This window comes from Euleptes europaea, chromosome 5, assembly GCF_029931775.1.
Source record: "Euleptes europaea isolate rEulEur1 chromosome 5, rEulEur1.hap1, whole genome shotgun sequence".
Classification (NCBI taxonomy): Eukaryota; Metazoa; Chordata; class Lepidosauria; order Squamata; family Sphaerodactylidae; genus Euleptes; species Euleptes europaea.
Window position 1 is genome coordinate 28661473 of NC_079316.1, and position 17795 is coordinate 28679267.

The following is a 17795-nucleotide window of genomic DNA, read 5'->3' on the forward strand; positions in this document are numbered from 1 at the left end:
GCATTTTAGTGCTTGACAGCCAACCCATCTAGTGTTTAATTACATCGATGCGCACTTGCACTTTCAAAAACAAAGAGATTAAGTGTAACACTTTCACTAACTGGCTCTTCTGCATAATCAGCAAACCCATTGCCATTAATCAATTTTAGAGATTAAGAAGGAGCGAGATTACCATGGAGATGTTGCTGAATTCCCACAAGGAGAAAGCAACCAGGAATTGAATTTAATGTTTAAGTTTCAATCCAAGCTTTCATGGCATTTTGAGAGTGAAGGGTGTGTGTGTCTGGCTTGATGGGAATTATCTTGAGAAAAGGACACTGTAATTTTGGTAGCTATTTGGGAAAATTTGCTATCTTCAATTTACATAAGCCGAAATGATGACATAAATAACTCTGAACTAGACAGATAAGATGTTATGGTTACCTAGGCAGCAAGAGAACCACTCTGTTTCTCAGCAATTTAATGTGCACAGAGAACCAAACTTGGAAGGAAACAGTGTAAGAAAGAGACAAAATATATTCTCCATGTTGGCTGTTCGTAGCCAATTCTGTGCACTTCTCTCTAAATCCCAGCCCATATGGGCCTGTTCCTATGGATGCCAGACTCCCAGTGCAATCCTAACAGCATTTTCCTGTGAGTAAATCCCACTGAATAGGCCTGAGGAAGATTCTGAGTAGACCTGCTTAAGATTACTCTCTAAATGCCATAGTAGCCTCATTCCAATCACATTCTGGGACCCACAAGTGTCTGGAGAACGAAGGAAGAAAGTCACTGAGCACTGCAGTCCCCATCAGCACTGGATGTTAAATTGAACTGGTTGCCACATTGGTTCCTATGGCAAGGCATACTTCATGCATGGCTCTTAAAGCACTTTTTAGCCTTCGACTTGATGGCACTTAACACACACACACACACACACAGTGTTTAGTGTTTACATATGAAAAACAGACCATCTCAGTGGACTTTCATCAAATTTATGCAGCTTTCATCAGTGAGCCGCAGGGATAGAGCAATGCACCATTCATAGGGTGGCTTTAAATTGAACGCTGGAAGCTCAAGCTGCGTGTGACTCTTAATCCTTTTATTTTTCTCTGAATCTTCAGCATCGAGCAGAGGCCAAGTGGCAGAAATACATGGTTTGAACACTCCTATTGTCTGTTATCCCTTGCTTCCCCCAGGCAAAAATGGCATAAATACAGAGCAGTCCCAAGCAGAGTGGGTTATAGAATCTTAGAATCATAGAGTTGGAAGTGGCCATACTGGCCATCTAGTCCAACCCCCTGCTCAATGCAGGATCAGCCTAAAGCAGCCCTGACAGGTGTTGACCCAGCTGCCTGCTGCTTGAAGACTGCCAGATAGGAGGGGGGTTGGATCAATGCATTCGATCCAGCTAGTTTTTTTCATTCCATTTCCTGCAATTCTCCATCTTGTATAGATTTTGTCCATGTGTGTCCTATCGTCCTCAACATAGCTTTTTGGGGTGGTCAAGGTGACTTTCCTTTTTTTTCACAAGTGGAAAAGCTGGATGGATGCAAATGCAGTGGGTTTAGAAGAGATTGTGCTGTTTAGGATTGTGCTGTTGAATTCCACAGCATGACTGCAGAGAAAATTAGAGATGTTATTCATTCCTGCAAGGTGCTCATTTGGACAACCCTTGCAGGCTTCTGCTTTGACTAAGGGTGCAAAGATCTTGGTATCAGGCAACCAGACCATTAATCAGGACCTCTCAAGCAATTAATCAAGGTACATTTAGCCATATTAACATTCCGGCCCACATTAGCATTCTTCTCAAATAGGTCAGACAGTCCAGTAATATAATTAAGGCTATTTGAATTTCCTGCCAAAAACTCAGGTTAACAAGGTAACTAACAGTGCAATCCTATTGCAGAGTCATGTCAATGGATTTATACTGGAATAACATTGCAGCAGGATTGTACTACAAGACACTTTGCAAATATGCCTCCGCCTTACCCAGAGACCTTATCTTTCCTTCGTGACTTTCATTTGTGTAGGTACCGAGGTAGCCGCCATTCTGGATGCATGTAACACTTCTCTAGTTCTCATTTTGCCTGAATGACTTTCTATATAATTGCTACTTAGATGTATGGACCTTACCTTGGAACCTGGACAGGTAACTAAAATCCCCTCCTTTACATTCTCACTCCGCTTCTTTCACCCTCTGTTTCCTCCTTCTTGAGTGGAATATGTTGCACAGCTTGTACAAGTACTCGGGACATTTAATGCTGAACATGATTTTTAGTGTTGCATATTATTGCTGCATGCTTGCTATTCTTGTGACTCCTTGGGGTACTGTCCTGGCTGACTTCTTGCATGATCCCCCACAATAAACTTTTTTTTCTAATTTCACTCTTTCAGTATTGCTTCGAAGTTCATGGAGGAGCTTTGCCACTTTGTCTGCAGGTCCCTTTATGGCTGTCTGTGTTAAGTCAGCAGCAACTTTAGTACAGGAATGTGAGGCTGCAGCAGTTTTCCCCCCTTATGCTCAGGCAATCCTAGAGTGAATCTGGGCTAAACTGGAAAGTTGGCCACAATCACATGGACACTTTTATCCACATGACTCCTTCATCATACATGGTAACAGCTCCAGAACATAGGCATCGACTACAGACTTGGTGGACATCAACCCTATAATTTCTTTCTGATGCCTTTATTATGCATCCTACGTAACCTCCCATACCCCCTTCCCTCCTCTCCAAGTTGGCTGGGGACAGAAGCAATGTTTTTTATCTCCTTGTTGTAAAAGGGAGACCAGCCATTCTTTACAGAGCTTGAGAGGGTGCAGACAAGAGCAACCAAAATGATTAGGGGACTAGAGCAACTGCCCTATGAGGAGTGATTAAAACGCTTAGGGTTGTTTAGCTTGGAGACATGATAGAGGTCTATAAAATTATGCATGGTTTGGAGAGAGTGGACAGGGAGAAGTTTTTCTTCCATAATACTAGAGCGTGGGGTCATCTGCTGAAGCTGGAGGGTGAGAGATTCAAAACAGATAAAAGGAAGTATTTTTTTCACACAACGCATAAATTGTGGAACTCCCTGCCCCAAAATGTGGTGATGGCTGCCAACTTGGAAGGCTTTAAGAGGAGAGTGGACGTGTTAATGGAGGAAAGGGGTATTCACGGCTACCAGTTAAAATTAATACTGGTCATGATGCATACCTATTCTCTCCAGGATCAGAGGAGCATGCCTATTATCTTGGGTGCTGTGGAACACAGGCAGGATGGTGCTGCTGCAGTCGGCTTGTTTGTGGGCTTCCTAGAGGCACCTGGTTGGCCACTGTGTGAACAGACTGCTGGACTTGATGGGCCTTGGTCTGATCCAGCAGGGCTTTTCTTATATTCTCTCCTTTTCTCTGCAGCCCAAGGCAACAGCTTGGAGAGGGGAGAAGAGAAGCAGCCTGTTCCTTTCTCTCTCTCTCTCTACCCCAAACTGCAGAGAACAGGAGCAATCTCCTTTTTTTTTCTACAACCAAAGCTGACAGCTTGTGGTGGGGAGAAATCAGCTGGGGTTCTGATCAGCACCCCCCCCCGCCAGCTATATTTGCTACATCTCAGCTAGTCTGGCATGCTGCAAAATTTCCAGGATTGGCGACTGGAAGAAAGCAACTTCCAGCTGATCAGCTCAGCTGAGAGTTGGCTCCTGATCCCCCCCCCTTTTTTTTTTTTGCTGGATACAGAGCAAAACTTCCCCAGCAGGAGCTCAGAAGCTGGCTCCTAATCAGCTGGAAGCCTGTGCTTGATGGCTACAAGTAGCCAGTTCCTGTGAATAGATGAGCTTCTGCTTTATATGCAGAATGCTCCAGGTTCAATCCTCAGCACCTCCAGTTAAAAAGACCAGGCAGTAGATGATGTGAAAGACCTCAGCCTGAGCCGTTGGAGAGCTACTGCCAGTCTGAGTAGACAGTACTGACCTTGATGGACCAATGGTCTGATTCAGTGGCAGCTTCATGTGTTGCCACGTATAACAGGTTGTAATTAGCCAAACAGCCTGTTAATTAATCGGCTACCTGATCAACTCTGGCGAAGAGGGAGTAAGCAGAACTGGCAGTTGTTTGAGCATCTCTATACAAGAAGACTATAAATTACTAAATCACAGCATAAGAACAAATTGCTGGAGGGGATGAGAACTCCCAAACCACACCCCAAACTCAGTTCTACAGATGTTGTTGCCTTTATAATATGTTTAAACCAACAATAAACAGATATTTATTTACTTCATTTACATCCACCTGCCTCTCTACCCAATGGGACTAAGAATGGTTTACATTGTTCCCCTCGCAAAATTTTATCCTCACAACAACTCTGCGAGGTAGGTTAGACCGAGCGTCTGACTGGCCCTAGGTCACCCAGTGAGCTTCCATGGCAGAGTGGGCATTCAGACCTGGCTCTCCCAGAACCTAGTCAGGCACTCTAACCACTATACTACTTCTGTTTGACTCGCAAGTGCAATCAAGTGTGCAGGCTTAGGACCAACTTTATTAAATAAAAATAATGTAAAAATTATCTAAGTCTGCTATCATTATTTCATTTGCAAAATTTCCAAAATTATTTCTCAATAGATTTGAATCCTAAAATGTAGACGGTTTAAAACTGTTCTAAAGTGTTCTTGTCATCTTTATTTTTAAAATAAATTTTAAAATAATAAAGAAACATGTGACATAAATTAGCTATCCTTTAGCACACTTTAAACTACCCTGTCATTGGTCAGGCTGATTCACAAGGCAAGGCCACAACAATGTGGCAAAGAATTATGTTCCAGTCTACAAATAGCATGCATCTCATAAGGTGCCAATAGTCATAGCACAGAGCGTACTGATTCTAGAAAGAAGCTATTGATTGTGCCTTTGTAGTGTGCTATGAGCAGCCACCTGAGATATACCTCTGTGGGATAATCAGGTTTGATCATGTCTCACATGGCATTCACTCTTGCATAGGAGTTTCACAAAGTCTTTTTGTCAGACATTAAAGAATGCTAAATAAGTAGATTTCACATGATGCATCATTTATTGTAATCAATGCACATTATAGATAATGTGTCTGTTACAAGTAAGCTACTGGGGAGTGACTTTTTAAACAGAATCCATGAAAAGGTGATCTCATTTATGAGGGTCTTGTCCAATTTGCAATCCAATTACATGCATTGTAAATCGAGTGCTTACTAGTGCAAAGTAAATGGCCACAGGCTTGCAGCCTGCAGCCCAATCCTTTCCACATTTACTCAATCCCATTAAACCTTACAGAGTATGGTTGCCAACACTGGATTAGTGAATTCCTGGAGATTTGGGGAGGGCAGAGTTTAGATAGGAGGGGAACCTCAATGGGGTATAATGCCATAGATTCTACCCTCCAAAGCAGCCATTTTCTCTAGGGGAACTGATCTCTGTTATCTCGAGATCAGTTGTTATTCTGGGAGATCTCCAAGCCCCACTTGGAGATTGGCAACTATATTTCAGGCTGATTTCATGCATATTTAGTACACTGGCTGGGGTTCTACAAAAAAGTTCCACAGGTGGAACGGACTGAATTTCATCAAGTCTCCACTGATGTTGCTGTTCCTTCTATCCCCTCAGGAGTGGCATTTTGGGATGCTGCATGAAAGGCAACAGGTGAGCTGAGGAAGTCATGCTCCACAAACAGAAATGCTCCATGGGATCCAACCTGTTCATTTCAATATGCTAGGTACAAGTAATTCTGGTTGTACTCCTTTGCAGTTTTACCTTGAATTAAATCACACTTCCCTCTGGGAGACTTATTTCTGACCCCCACCCCCCGTCAAGTCACAGCTGACTCGTGGTGACCCCGGAAAGTTTTCAAGGTAAGAGATGTTTAGAGATAGTTTGCCATCACCTGCCTCCGCATCACATCCCTGGTATTCCTTGGAGGTTTCCATCCAAATACTTGCCAGGGTCAGGGCTGAGAGTATGTCTGGCCCAAGGTCACCCAGCAAGCTTCCTAGGTGTGAGTGGGGACTTGAACCTGGATTTCCCAGGTCCTGGTGCGACACCGCTACACCATGCTGGCTCTCTTATTTCTGAACGCTGCTTATTAGTTATTAGAGCTGAAAGTGTACAATTTTAAACACATTAGTGTGGATATAAAACAAATCCAAAATGAGATCTACTTCCAAGGAAGCTTCAGTCTTTTCCTCAAATAGTTATTGTTGCAAAACTGCCAAGAACTGGGATCTGAATGAGATAACGGAGGATGTGAACCTATGCCCCCAATTCCTGGAATAAAGTAGAATAACTGGATCAAGTGGCATTCTAGTCCCACTAGTGGTGGACATCTTGCAAGCTCTGCAGTTGGTTCCATGCATTTCTGTTCAGAGCTAAACACTCTGAATAAAGCAAGAATAACTTCTTAATACACCCATTATTTATCCATTTATTTATTGTAAGTAGCCTCAAGCAGGTACTCTGGAGAGGCAGCACAGATATGATCTAAAATATAATAATAATAAATGCAAGTAACCTTAGTTTCCAAGCAAATGCACAGCTCGATTCTATGTACGCTTATTTAAAACTAAGTAAATTGAACAAAGCAGGGCTTGCTGCTTAGTAAGCGTGTTATAGATATTCAGGCCTCTAGACTGATAGGGAGGGAGACGATCCAAGCTCCACCCAGCGCTGTATTCAACTCTGCTTGTTATTCTACGCAAGATACAGAGAAAGCTCCTGAATATCTGGGTCTGAAACATATTCCCCCCCCCCCACACACAAACACACACTCCTCTCCTCCTCTTGTTTTTTAACACCCTGCTTGATGAAGAATTCGTGTAGAACTGTTAGTGAGTTATAGAAACAAATTTATTTACTTTTATATTATTATTATTAACAACTTTTAAAACTGTTTAGACACTTCTGCGGAAGTCAGGTGAAGGGCCACTTTTTAAGGTGGGTGGAGGGTCAAAATGGTATTTTGGCTTTGCTGAACTTTATAACTTTGTATAATTATAATTGCTACTCTTTTGTATTTTTTTTGTATTTTTGTTTTATTTATTTTGTTATTATTGTATTTGTTTTATTTTATATTATAAAATTATATATATATATATATATATATATATATATATATATATATATATATATATATATATATATATATAAGGAATTCGTGTAGAACTTGGGGAGGGACTGTGGCTCAGTGGTAGAGCCTCTGCTTGGCATGCAGGAGGTCCCAGGTTCAATCCCCGGCATCTCCAGTTAAAGGGGCCAGGCAAGTAGGTGATGGGAAAGACCCCTGCCTGAGGGCCATGGGGAGGTAGAGCATCTGCTTGGCATGCAAAAGGTCCCAGGTTCAATCCCTGGCATCTCCAGTTAAACTAGGCAGGTAGGTGATGGGAAAGACAACTGCCTGAGACCCTGGAGAGCCATGGGGAGGTAGAGCATCTGCTTGGCATGCAGAAGGTCCCAGGTTCAATCCCTGGCATCTCCAGTTAAAGGGACTAGGCAAGTAGGTAATATGAAAGACCTCTCTGCCTGAGACCCTGCAGAGCCGCTGCCGGTCTGAGCAGACAATACTGACTTGGATGGACCCAGGGTCGGATTCAGTAGAAGGCCGCTTCATGCGTTCAACTTGCACTGGTTCATCAACCGGCGGGAAGCAGCCCCGCCCCGGTGAAAAGGGCCAGGCAGGTGAACAAGGCTTCTGGAACGATGACGGGCGCACAAAGGCTGTCACGGCGATCCTTCCGCCGCCTCCTCCTCGCGCCCTTCCACTGGGCGCCTCCAAGCCCCGGCGCTTCCCCTCGCGTCAGGGCGGGGAGATGGACGGGCGAGGAAGACCTGAGCCCCACCTTTGCGCCTGCGCGGCAGCCCGTCGCGCTCAGCAGCGGAAGTGACCCGTCTCGCCGAGCCGCGCTGCGCTTCGTTTCGGATCTGCTTCCGGGCCGCTCTTTGTGTTTACCGGTCCCGTCTCTTTCCTCGCCGGCGGCGGCGGCGTCTGAAGATCGTGCCGGGATGAGTTATGAGCACCGTCGGGATTGGGGCCGCGGGGGCGGCCGCGGGGGCGGCGGCGGGCCTCGCTCGTCCCAGTCGTCGTCGTCCTCGGCCTCCGCAGGCCGTAGCGGCGGGGGAGGCGGCGGCGGCGGAGGAGGAGGAAGAGGCGGCGGTCGCGGCCGCCCTCCTCCTCACCTGAAGGGCCGCGAGATAGGCCTGTGGTACGCGCGGAGGCAGGGCGAGAAGAGCAAAGAGGCCGAGCGGGAGCAGGTGAGGCGACCAGGAGAACCGAGGGGCCGACCGTGCTCTCTCACAGGCATCCCTGCAGAGCCGGCCCGATGTCGCGGTGAAGAGCGGTGGTTTGGAGCGGTGGACTCTGATCTGGAGGACCGGGTTTGATTCCCCACTTCTCCACATGAGCGGCGGATGCTAATCTGGTGAACTGGATTTGCTTCCCCACTCCTGCACATGAAGCCTTGGGCTAGTCACAGTTCTCTTAGAGCTGTCTCAGCCCCACCTACCTCACCGGGTGTCTGTCGAGGGGAGGGGAAGGGAAGGTGATTGTCAGCCGGTTTGATTCTTCCTTAAGTGGTAGAGAAAGTCGGCATATCAAAACCAACTCTTTTTCTTCCCTCCTCCTGACATGCTAGTCCAGCCTGCTCATATAGGTTGATCCCCCGATGTAGACCCTTTTGAAGGCTGTTCTAAAGAAGATGTGCTTTTCATCTTTTCCTAAAAGATGGGAGAGTCCGAGAATACTCAGCTTTTACTGCTTTTACACTTTGGGTAGCATTGATCATTCAAAGCAAGAATGTAATTACTTCTTGGAACTTGAGCATGCTGTCGTTTTAAAATTTCCTTGAACAACATGTGTTTTTCTTCCATGCACTAGAGAGCTGTGGTGCGAATGGATGAGCGCAGAGAAGAACAGATTGTGCAGTTGCTGAACACCGTCCAGAGCAAAACTGAAAAAGAACAGGAAGCCATGTCTTGGTGGTCTGATGAGGAAGGGTAAATAAGGCTTTTTGTCTTGGCTGAAATTATTCTTTCTTTTAGTAAACAGGCAGAGAAGAATTTCATTCCAAACTAAGTAAAAGGTAATTTGCTTCATGCAATGGTGAAACTTTTCCAAGTATTATCTGTTGTGTCCATGTACTGGACAGCATCTTACTGCTCTGCAGCAACACATCTCAAAAATGGAAGTTGGCAAAACCGGTTGTTGGCAGGCATTGTGATGACTGAAGTGATGCTGATCAACAAAATGTATCCAGTTACCTAGATTTATATGATTGCTGATTTGATTGATGGGTTTTTTAAATTTGAAATGCAGCTGGATGATCCTGGCATAACTGTACTGAAGTCTAACTGAGCAGTGGGATGCTCAACTAGATAGAATAATTTTCCTCCAAGTGAGACCAAGCGTGGTGTAGTGGTTAAGAGCAGTGCACTCTATTCTAGAGAACTGGGTTTGATTCCCCGCTCCTATACATGAGTGGTGGACGCTAATCTGGAGAACCAGCTTTGTTTCGCCACTCCACACGAAGCCTGCTGGGTGACCTTGGGCAAGTTACAGTTCTCTCAGAACTCTCAGCCTCACCTACCTCACAAAGTGTCTGTTGTGGGGAGAGGAAGGGAAGGAACTGCAAGCTCCTTTGAGACTCCTTAAGGTAGAGAAAAGCAGGGTATTAAAAAAAAAACCTCTTCTTTTCTTCTTCAGCGAATTCCTAAGCTGCACCATCTGTATTTTATGCTACTACAGCAGCATTATTCCAGATGGTGACTGAATTGGTGCTGGTCTTTTTCTGTTCTGTCAGGGTCCTTCTAAGGGAGAGAGAAGGCAAAATGAGCAGCTGTCATGGTGCTGTCCCTGTATCTGGATTCAGTCTAAAGGGCAACCTGGGGAATGGTGGGGTTGGGGGAGGGGAGAAGGAAACACAGGTAATTCAAGCAGCAAGTTACCATCTAATTATTTACAAGATCTGTGACATCAGTTAATCATGGGTTGTCATGGCTCGGTACAGAATTGTGGCCCAGAATTGTAAATGCAAAATTCATCTACAGTACCAAAATGTATGCTTCTAAGAGTTGGAAGATGGGTGACTAATAAAAATTGTTCTAGGTACACGAAGGAGGCTCCTGCAAAACCAAAGCCAGTTGTGGAGAAACCTGTTGTGGAGAAGGCTCCTGAGAAAGCAAGGCCTGTCTTGGGGAAAACATTCCTGGATCGAGATTCAGAATATCTCCTAGAAAAAAATAAGCCAGATACTGGTTTAGATGAGCTACTTAAAGAAGAACTGGAAAAGAAAAAATCTGATTCCAGATATACTGAAATGCAGGTATCACTTATGTTTAAAAACATACAACTATTTTAGTGATTTTTGAACTTGCATACATATATTACTATTTTAAATTATTTAGGATTTTAAAATAAGTATTATGTATGGGGAAACCATTAGTATATGTTACTTCATGTAGCATTTCAAACAGTATTATAATGTCATGAATTGTGATCGAGAGTGGGTTCCTTAGTACAGTTTTATATACTCCTCCTTTTGATAAAGTTCTACTTACTTCTAAGATTAAAACTAGACAGTAGAGATTGGTTTGGTTCCACTCCATAGGGTAGTAGATGAAGATCTTGATGTAAGCATGAAGTATTGACTATGTAAGAGAATACGTGTGGTATGTTGGATGTGTTATCTTGTGTTGTTTGAAAATAAAAATTAAAAAAATAAATTGGGTTCCTTGCTGCAGTGGACAGGTCAGCCATCAGTTGCCTCACAAGATCTGCCATTTAGGATGTAAGGATAAACCAAGTGGCATCTCTGTTTTTGTTCTTACTGCAGTGCAGGGAGGAACTCACAAGAAAGAAGCAGAGGGGTGTACTAAAAGCTGCTTCTCAGCAAGGGGCTTAGTTGGGGGCTAAAGGCTCATAGCAGTGCTACTTCCTCCTTGGCTCTTATTCATAATTTCCCTTAAAGGAAAAAGAAAGCATTCATTTTGGGGTGATCATTTAAGCAAAGAGAAGAAAAGATTTAACACAGAGAAATTATTCATACAAAGATGGCTTTTATTCATAAAATATTGGAAAGTATTAAACCAGGGGAATTAATACAGCCTTGGGCATTGTTATTTTGAGAGTTGGATAATATTATAAAAATGTTTTTTGTCTGTTTTGACACACGTAATAGAAAGTTGGTTGTAACGTCATTAAATATTAAGTATTATTAGTATTTTTTAATTGGGGGTGATCATATTGGATTGGAAACTGTGGGTAGCTCTGTAGTTACCAGGGTATAGTTATCAAATGGGCAGCCCATTCCTGGGGTGGGGGGTAGATCCATGGCGGCCTCTTTAGTGGCTTCCCGGCTGCTGCAGGGGGGGGGGGAGTTTTTTTAAAAAGAAAAAAAGGGAAATTCCCCATTGCAAACAGCATGGCTGCATCACCAAAAAAGGTGGCACAGCTGCGCCACAGCTCAAGGGGGCGTTCCCGGGGCGAAAGGGGTTAGGAAGCTGACTAACGCTGGCATGGCCTGCTGCTTCCAGGATTTAGGTCCCAGCTGTGGTGACAGAGGCATGTGCCGCTCCAGGCGCCCAGGCACCGGTGTGTGTGTCACACGGGATGGCATAAGTGTCCGTTATCTCGGGTTAATCGGGCACACCTATGGAGCTTCCCCCCCCCAGAATGCGCTATTTGCAATATGTGTAGTGCAAAATTATATTGGATTGCTGCTTAAAGTTAATAGAGTAATACTAGTAGATGTTGTTTACTAGCCATATTAAACTTGAGTATTACCAGATTTATTAATTGTTTGATCAGATCCTTTAGTTTCACTGAACTTTTCTTTTACTTTGCAGAAATTTCGTGAAAAACTGCCTTCTTATGGGATGAGAAAGGTAAATCTGTATTATGAAATTATATACTTTAATATTTAACGTGAACAAGCCTAAATTCAAATGAACACTAAGATTTGGAAGGAAACTTGTTAAAGCTATAGGATAGACCATTCATAGACTAGCACTGGATTTAAAAATAATTTTTAAAAACTCTGTTAACTAGCCTTCATAATCAACTGCTTATGACCTTTAACAAATCAATTTCTGCATTGATTGCCAGATTTAACTTAAAGACTGCAACAAATTAAAGCTCATATATAAATTTCATGGGTTGAGATAATTAAAATTAATCAATCCGACAAGAACATCAGCATTTCTATCTTCTGTTGAGCTTTCACGTTCTCCATGTAGAACCAGTAGCCAGACTGCAGTGTTTTATTGTGTCAGTTGTTTCCATAATTGGCTTGTGAGAGTTGCACATTGATTGGTATGTCCTTTACAATGGCTTAGATGGCTGTTCCGGCCCCTCTTCTCTATGGTAGTAGGTGGGGATGATATGAAGACTCCTCCAGCACTTATGGCATTGCTCTTGTGAGAAGCCACAAGGCTAATCTCTGTACCTTTCCTAGGATATCTAAGTTCTTGACCAGGCAGAAATATTGGGCTCTTAATAGACTTGTAGGAAGAAGGTATTCCCTATTACTATGTATGGGTGTGAAAGCTGGACAATAAGAAGAAAGCTGATAGGAAGAAAGTAGACTCCTTTGAAATGTGGTGTTGGAGGAGAGTGTTGGACTGCAAAAAATAAATCAGTGGGTTACAGATCAAATCAAGCCTGAACTGACCCTAGAAGCTAAAATGACTAAACAGGCTATCGTATTTTGGTCACGTTATGAAAAGGCAAGAGTCACTAGAAAAGACAGTCATGCTAGGAAAAGTTGAGGGCAGCAGGAAAAGAGGAAGACCCAACAAGAGATGGACTGACTCAAAGGAAGCCACGGCCCTCAATTTGCAAGGCCCTGAGCAAGGCTGTCAAAGATAGGACATTTTGGAGGACATTGATTCGTAGGGTCGCCATGAGTTGGAAGCGACTTGATGGCACTTAACACACACACAGGAAGAAGGTTAGAAAGTCCACTCTTAACTCTATACAACTACTGCTGTATTGTGTTCCACTTCTGGAGATGGAGGAGAGAAATTGGCTTACTTATGCTCTTCCATGCATAGATATGAACTGGAATGTGAAAATTGGCATCTGTCACAGGCAGACCTGAAACAAGAAGAGATATCAATCAAATTAGGTAGCTGTTGAAGGAACTTTAAATTTGCCGTTGTTGGATGCATAAAAGTCTGTGTACTCCACTTTTTCTGTTTAAAAACAGGAACTCGTAAGCCTTATAAACAGTAGTCGGGTAACCGTTATAAGCGGCGAGACTGGTTGTGGGAAGACAACCCAAGTTACTCAGTTCATTCTGGATGACTATATCGAAAGAGGCAAGGGGTCTTCTTGCAGGATTGTATGCACTCAGCCGAGGAGGATCAGTGCCATCTCTGTAAGTATTGGAGTTAAACTCCCGAGTCTTTCGTTTTGAATATTCATCCTGCAATAAAATAACCGTGTTCACAAACAGATATGAAGATCTTAAAATGATGGTGTTTTTTTCAAATGTTTAGGTAGCAGAGAGAGTTGCAGCAGAAAGGGCTGAAGCGTGCGGTAATGGAAAGAGCACTGGATATCAGATTCGGCTTGAAAGGTACAAATTACTTTTTTAACACTTGATCTTAGCCAAAAGGCCAAGAAGCCAATCACAAATTAAATTTTTCGTAGCTTCTATGCGCGAAGGGGAAAAGTCAAATGAGAGGGCATATTATCTCTGGACACTTTTTAGTTGGAGTGGGAATTTTGGTACAGTGCTACTTATCCACGACATGTAGTAAATGGGTTACTAATTGTTAAGGCAGCACACAGCTGTCTTAACAGTCTCTTCAGATCTTTAAAATAGGCTACGAATCCACTGATACCCTGACTATGAGGTAGGCCTGTGGTAGCTGCCTACTACCCCTGTATATGCTACACTGTGCAGCCTTGAATTTGTGATTGTGCATCAAGATTACATTGTGGTGCTGGGCTGATTTTTGGACAGGGATCTGCTCTGTGCACTGGCACAACATTATAATTTTTGGTGGGTGTGCTTTCAGAGTTAAAATAGTAATTAATCGTGTGTAGATGCTTATTGGATGGGGCCATAATATGTAAACAGCTTGTAATATGACCCTGATTCAGAGGTTAACCAGCCTGTTTGCAATTGAGTCGTGCTGGCTTCGTCAATATTTTATGTGAGTGGCTGGTCATAAACTGCACAGAGCTTCCCTCTCACGTTTCTTATAAGTGTTTTTGGATTCCTTTCCTGACAGTTTTAAGAACTGAGACTATTACCCCCTCGTTACACCTATCTTCCTCATTTATTTTGATTAGGCTGACATCTGGTAAAGTTTCCCTTAAGTAGCGCTGAAATCAGCATGTATAAACAAGAGGTGAACAACCTTGTGAAGCGCAGGCCCCGGCCCAGTACCAATTGCCTCCTCTGAGCTGCTCTTAGTCCTGGCTGGGGGAGCCTCCTCAGCCTCAGACCGTCCCGAGGGAGAGTCAGAGCTTTCCTCTCCCTCAGTGGATGCCAGGGTGCAAGGCGTCTGTGGCTTCAGCTACCCGTGGCTCTCCTCCCCAGCCTCCATTCCCTCTCCACCTCAAGTTGGAAGCTAGCTCAGGAGGCCCCGCCACAGCTCCGCCCCAAGCCCCATCCTCCCAGAGCAGTGATGGCGAACCTTTTAGAGACTGAGTGCCCAAACTGCAACCCAAAACCCACTTATTTATCGCAAAGTGCCAACACGACAATTTAACCTGAATACTGAGGTTTTAGTTTAGAAAAAAACAATTCATGCATTAACATCTTTTGTCTTAAAAGAAAAACACAATAACAGAGTTTCACAGGTTAATTACATGCTGGGTAAGTGGGTGTTCCTCTTTTAGTAGGGGATTTCACTGAAAGGTGGGAGGCGCCGCAAAGCCCGCGCTGTGGCCCGAGTGCTCTGCTCCCCTCCAGCTATGCCTCGCTGTGAGAAATGCTCCCCTCCAACCTAGCTCCTCTTCAACCCCACCACAGAAATCACCTTTGCCACAGACTCAACAGGCTGCCGTCCGTGCCGCACCCTCGCGCCGCATGTGAGCCGCCCTGCCGCATGTGACGGGAGGGAGGAAGCGTTCCCATTGGGCTGCTGGGCAGAGGGGCGGGTGATGTGAGAAATGCCCTCAGGTGCGCATAGAGAGGGGGAGGGGAGCAGCCCAGCTCTGCTTCCCTCTGGCTTTCTAGTAACGAACTCAGGCGAACTCTCTCCTGGGGCGACGGTGCGCGTGCCCACAGAGCGGGCTCTGAGTGCCCCCTCTGACACGCGTGCCATAGGTTCGCCACCACTGCCCTAAAGTCTTTCTAACGCTGGCCCAGGAGGGCAGCCTGCCAGCCTTCCCAGCCCTTGTTAGGCCATACAGAGGATTTGTGGGAGAGCCGCACCCTACCCAGCTGCCGCTCAGCTGTTTGGCAGTGGGCGGGGCTGCGACTCAAGTGTTCCTGCCTGATCCAACACTCAGCTGGATGGGGGAGGGCGGGGTTGCGGCACGAGCGGTCCTTGGTCGTTTGGCGTGCTGTCCCATGGCGTCAGGCTCTTTCTCTGGGGAGGAAGAGAAGGTGGCCGGTTTAGGATCTGTCAGCTGGGGACACAGCAGCTTAAGGCTTGTGAGTGTGGGGCCAGGGTTAGAGTCTGGGACAGCACTGGGGTCATTCTGTGACAAACCAAGATTGCATCATTGAAATTGACATGTTCAGTTTGCATGAGCAGGGACTTGTAGACAAGAACAATGAAGAGTTCTGGCATACCGCACATGCATAGACTATTCCCCACGAATAATGTCCTGTGCTCCCTTCAATCTTCATTCTATGCATCCACCCATAGGTTGTGTGAGCCTCAATAGGTGAATGGTGCTGCTGCATTATAACACTTTAATGTGCCTTCCTTCTGATTTTTCAGTAATTTTTCAAATGCTATCAAAAGAAATTGAAGTATTCTCAATGCATCTCTTTCAGCCGGTTACCAAGGAGACAAGGTTCAATTTTGTACTGCACAACTGGAATTGTCCTACAGTGGCTCCAGTCAGACAAGTGAGTATATTAGGCTTCAGATGAAGCTAACAAATGCCTTTCTGCAAGGGGTTTCCTTTGTGAATCAGCTACTTTCCCATTTATTTCTCACTCTGTAATAAACATGGGAGTTGTCAGCTCTGCACTTTTGTATTTGTTGCAGGCAATTGTCCAGTGTTAGTCATGTAATCCTTGATGAAATCCACGAGAGAAATCTTCAATCAGATGTTTTAATGTCAATTATTAAAGATCTCCTAAGTGTACGGCTAGACCTCAAAGTAATACTAATGAGTGCAACGCTGAATGCAGAGAAGTTTTCAGAATATTTTGGTATGTAAAAATCCTACTGGTTAATATTTGAGAGCCTTTATTTTCAGTGCATATTATATTTCCAGTGTTAATCTAATAAAAGCAAGTAGACACATTTCCCAGTAAGGCATAAGGGAAAGAAAAACAGTCTAGTTAAATTTAGACTGTTTTTCTTTCCCTTCTGCCTTACTGCTGATATGGTCAAACTGTGCGTTTGCCCATTCACCAAAATCGGTAGAGAAACATCTTGGATGCTTGGCATTTTATGCATAGTTTATGATTTTCACAAAACTACCTTTGAATCTTAAAAGACTGAAGTAAGCTTTTGCAGGCCATAGTCCAGGCTGCTTGATGCCTGGGATGTTTGCCGTATTGTCCTTTTTGCAAGGATACGTGGCCATTAAACACCTTGTTTATTTTATTTATTTTATTTTAATAGATTTATATCCTGCTCTTCTTTGACTACAGTCATGCTCAGGGCAGCTACCAACAGGAAAAAAATCAATATAAATACATATAACAATTAAAACTTTATACATGCTAAAATGCAGATGTGTGCCCTAATAATAATCAACAGGAAGGGATAATCAAACAGGAAGGGCAGAGAAAAAGGTGGGGAAAACAACAACCAAGCCAGCTAATAAATAAAGAAGAAGAGTTGGTTTTTATATCCCACTTTTTCTCTACCTTTAAGGAGTCTCAAAGCAGCTTACAATCACCTTCCCCTCCCCACAAGAAGAAGAGTTGGTTTTTATATGCCGACTTTCTCTACCACTTAAGGCAGAATCAAACCGGCTTACAATTGCCTTTCCTTCCCCTCCCCACAACAGACACCCTGGGTGAGGTTGAGAGAGCATGACTAGCCCAAGGTCACCCAGCTGGCTTCGTGTGTAGGAGTGGGGAAACTAATCCAGTTCACCAGATTAGTGTCTTCACCAGATTAGTGTCTGCCGCTCATGTGGAAGACTGGGGAATCAAACCTGGTTCTCCAGATCAGACTCCACCGCTCCAAACCACCGCTCTTAACCACTACACCACTACACAACAGACACCTTGTGAGGTAGGTGGGGCTGAGAGAGTTGGGAGAGAACTATGACTAGCCCAAGGCCACTCAGCAGGCTTCATGTGGAGGAGTGGGGGAACAAACCCAGTTCACCAGATTAGAGTTTGCTGCGCTTAACCACTGCACCATACTGGCGCTCTGGGAGAATAAATAAACAAAGGGGTATGGGTAGGGAGGCTAGCTGTGATTAGGGCTGTCAATTCGGTTCAGTCCGAACTGAAAATCAACCGAATTTCCCCTGATTCGGTGATTTTCTGTTCGGACGGATCCGAACTCAAAAGTGGCGGGCAACCGGGGGGGCCGAATTCAGCGAGTTCGGGAGTTCGCGAATAAATTCGGCAAATTCGGCCCCCCTTCAGGGGAGCTCGCTGAAAGGCGCGGGCTGCCCTTTAAACTGATCTGAGCCTCCCAGTTGGGAGGCGCAGATGAGTTTAAAGGG

The 17795-nt window shown here is 44.5% G+C and overlaps 1 protein-coding gene across 1 annotated transcript in view; it reads left to right on the plus strand.

The window, feature by feature from the left end:
* The first annotated feature begins 7978 nt into the window (after positions 1–7978).
* DHX36 (DEAH-box helicase 36) overlaps positions 7979–17795 on the plus strand; it is a 29240-nt gene continuing 19423 nt past the window's right edge. Inside the window, exons 1-8 of the mRNA XM_056849738.1 lie at positions 7979–8227; positions 8850–8968; positions 10077–10293; positions 11816–11854; positions 13177–13347; positions 13469–13548; positions 15931–16005; positions 16148–16314. Of these exons, the coding sequence (XP_056705716.1) occupies positions 7979–8227; positions 8850–8968; positions 10077–10293; positions 11816–11854; positions 13177–13347; positions 13469–13548; positions 15931–16005; positions 16148–16314 (1117 nt within the window). The remainder of the gene's footprint in view (positions 8228–8849; positions 8969–10076; positions 10294–11815; positions 11855–13176; positions 13348–13468; positions 13549–15930; positions 16006–16147; positions 16315–17795) is intronic.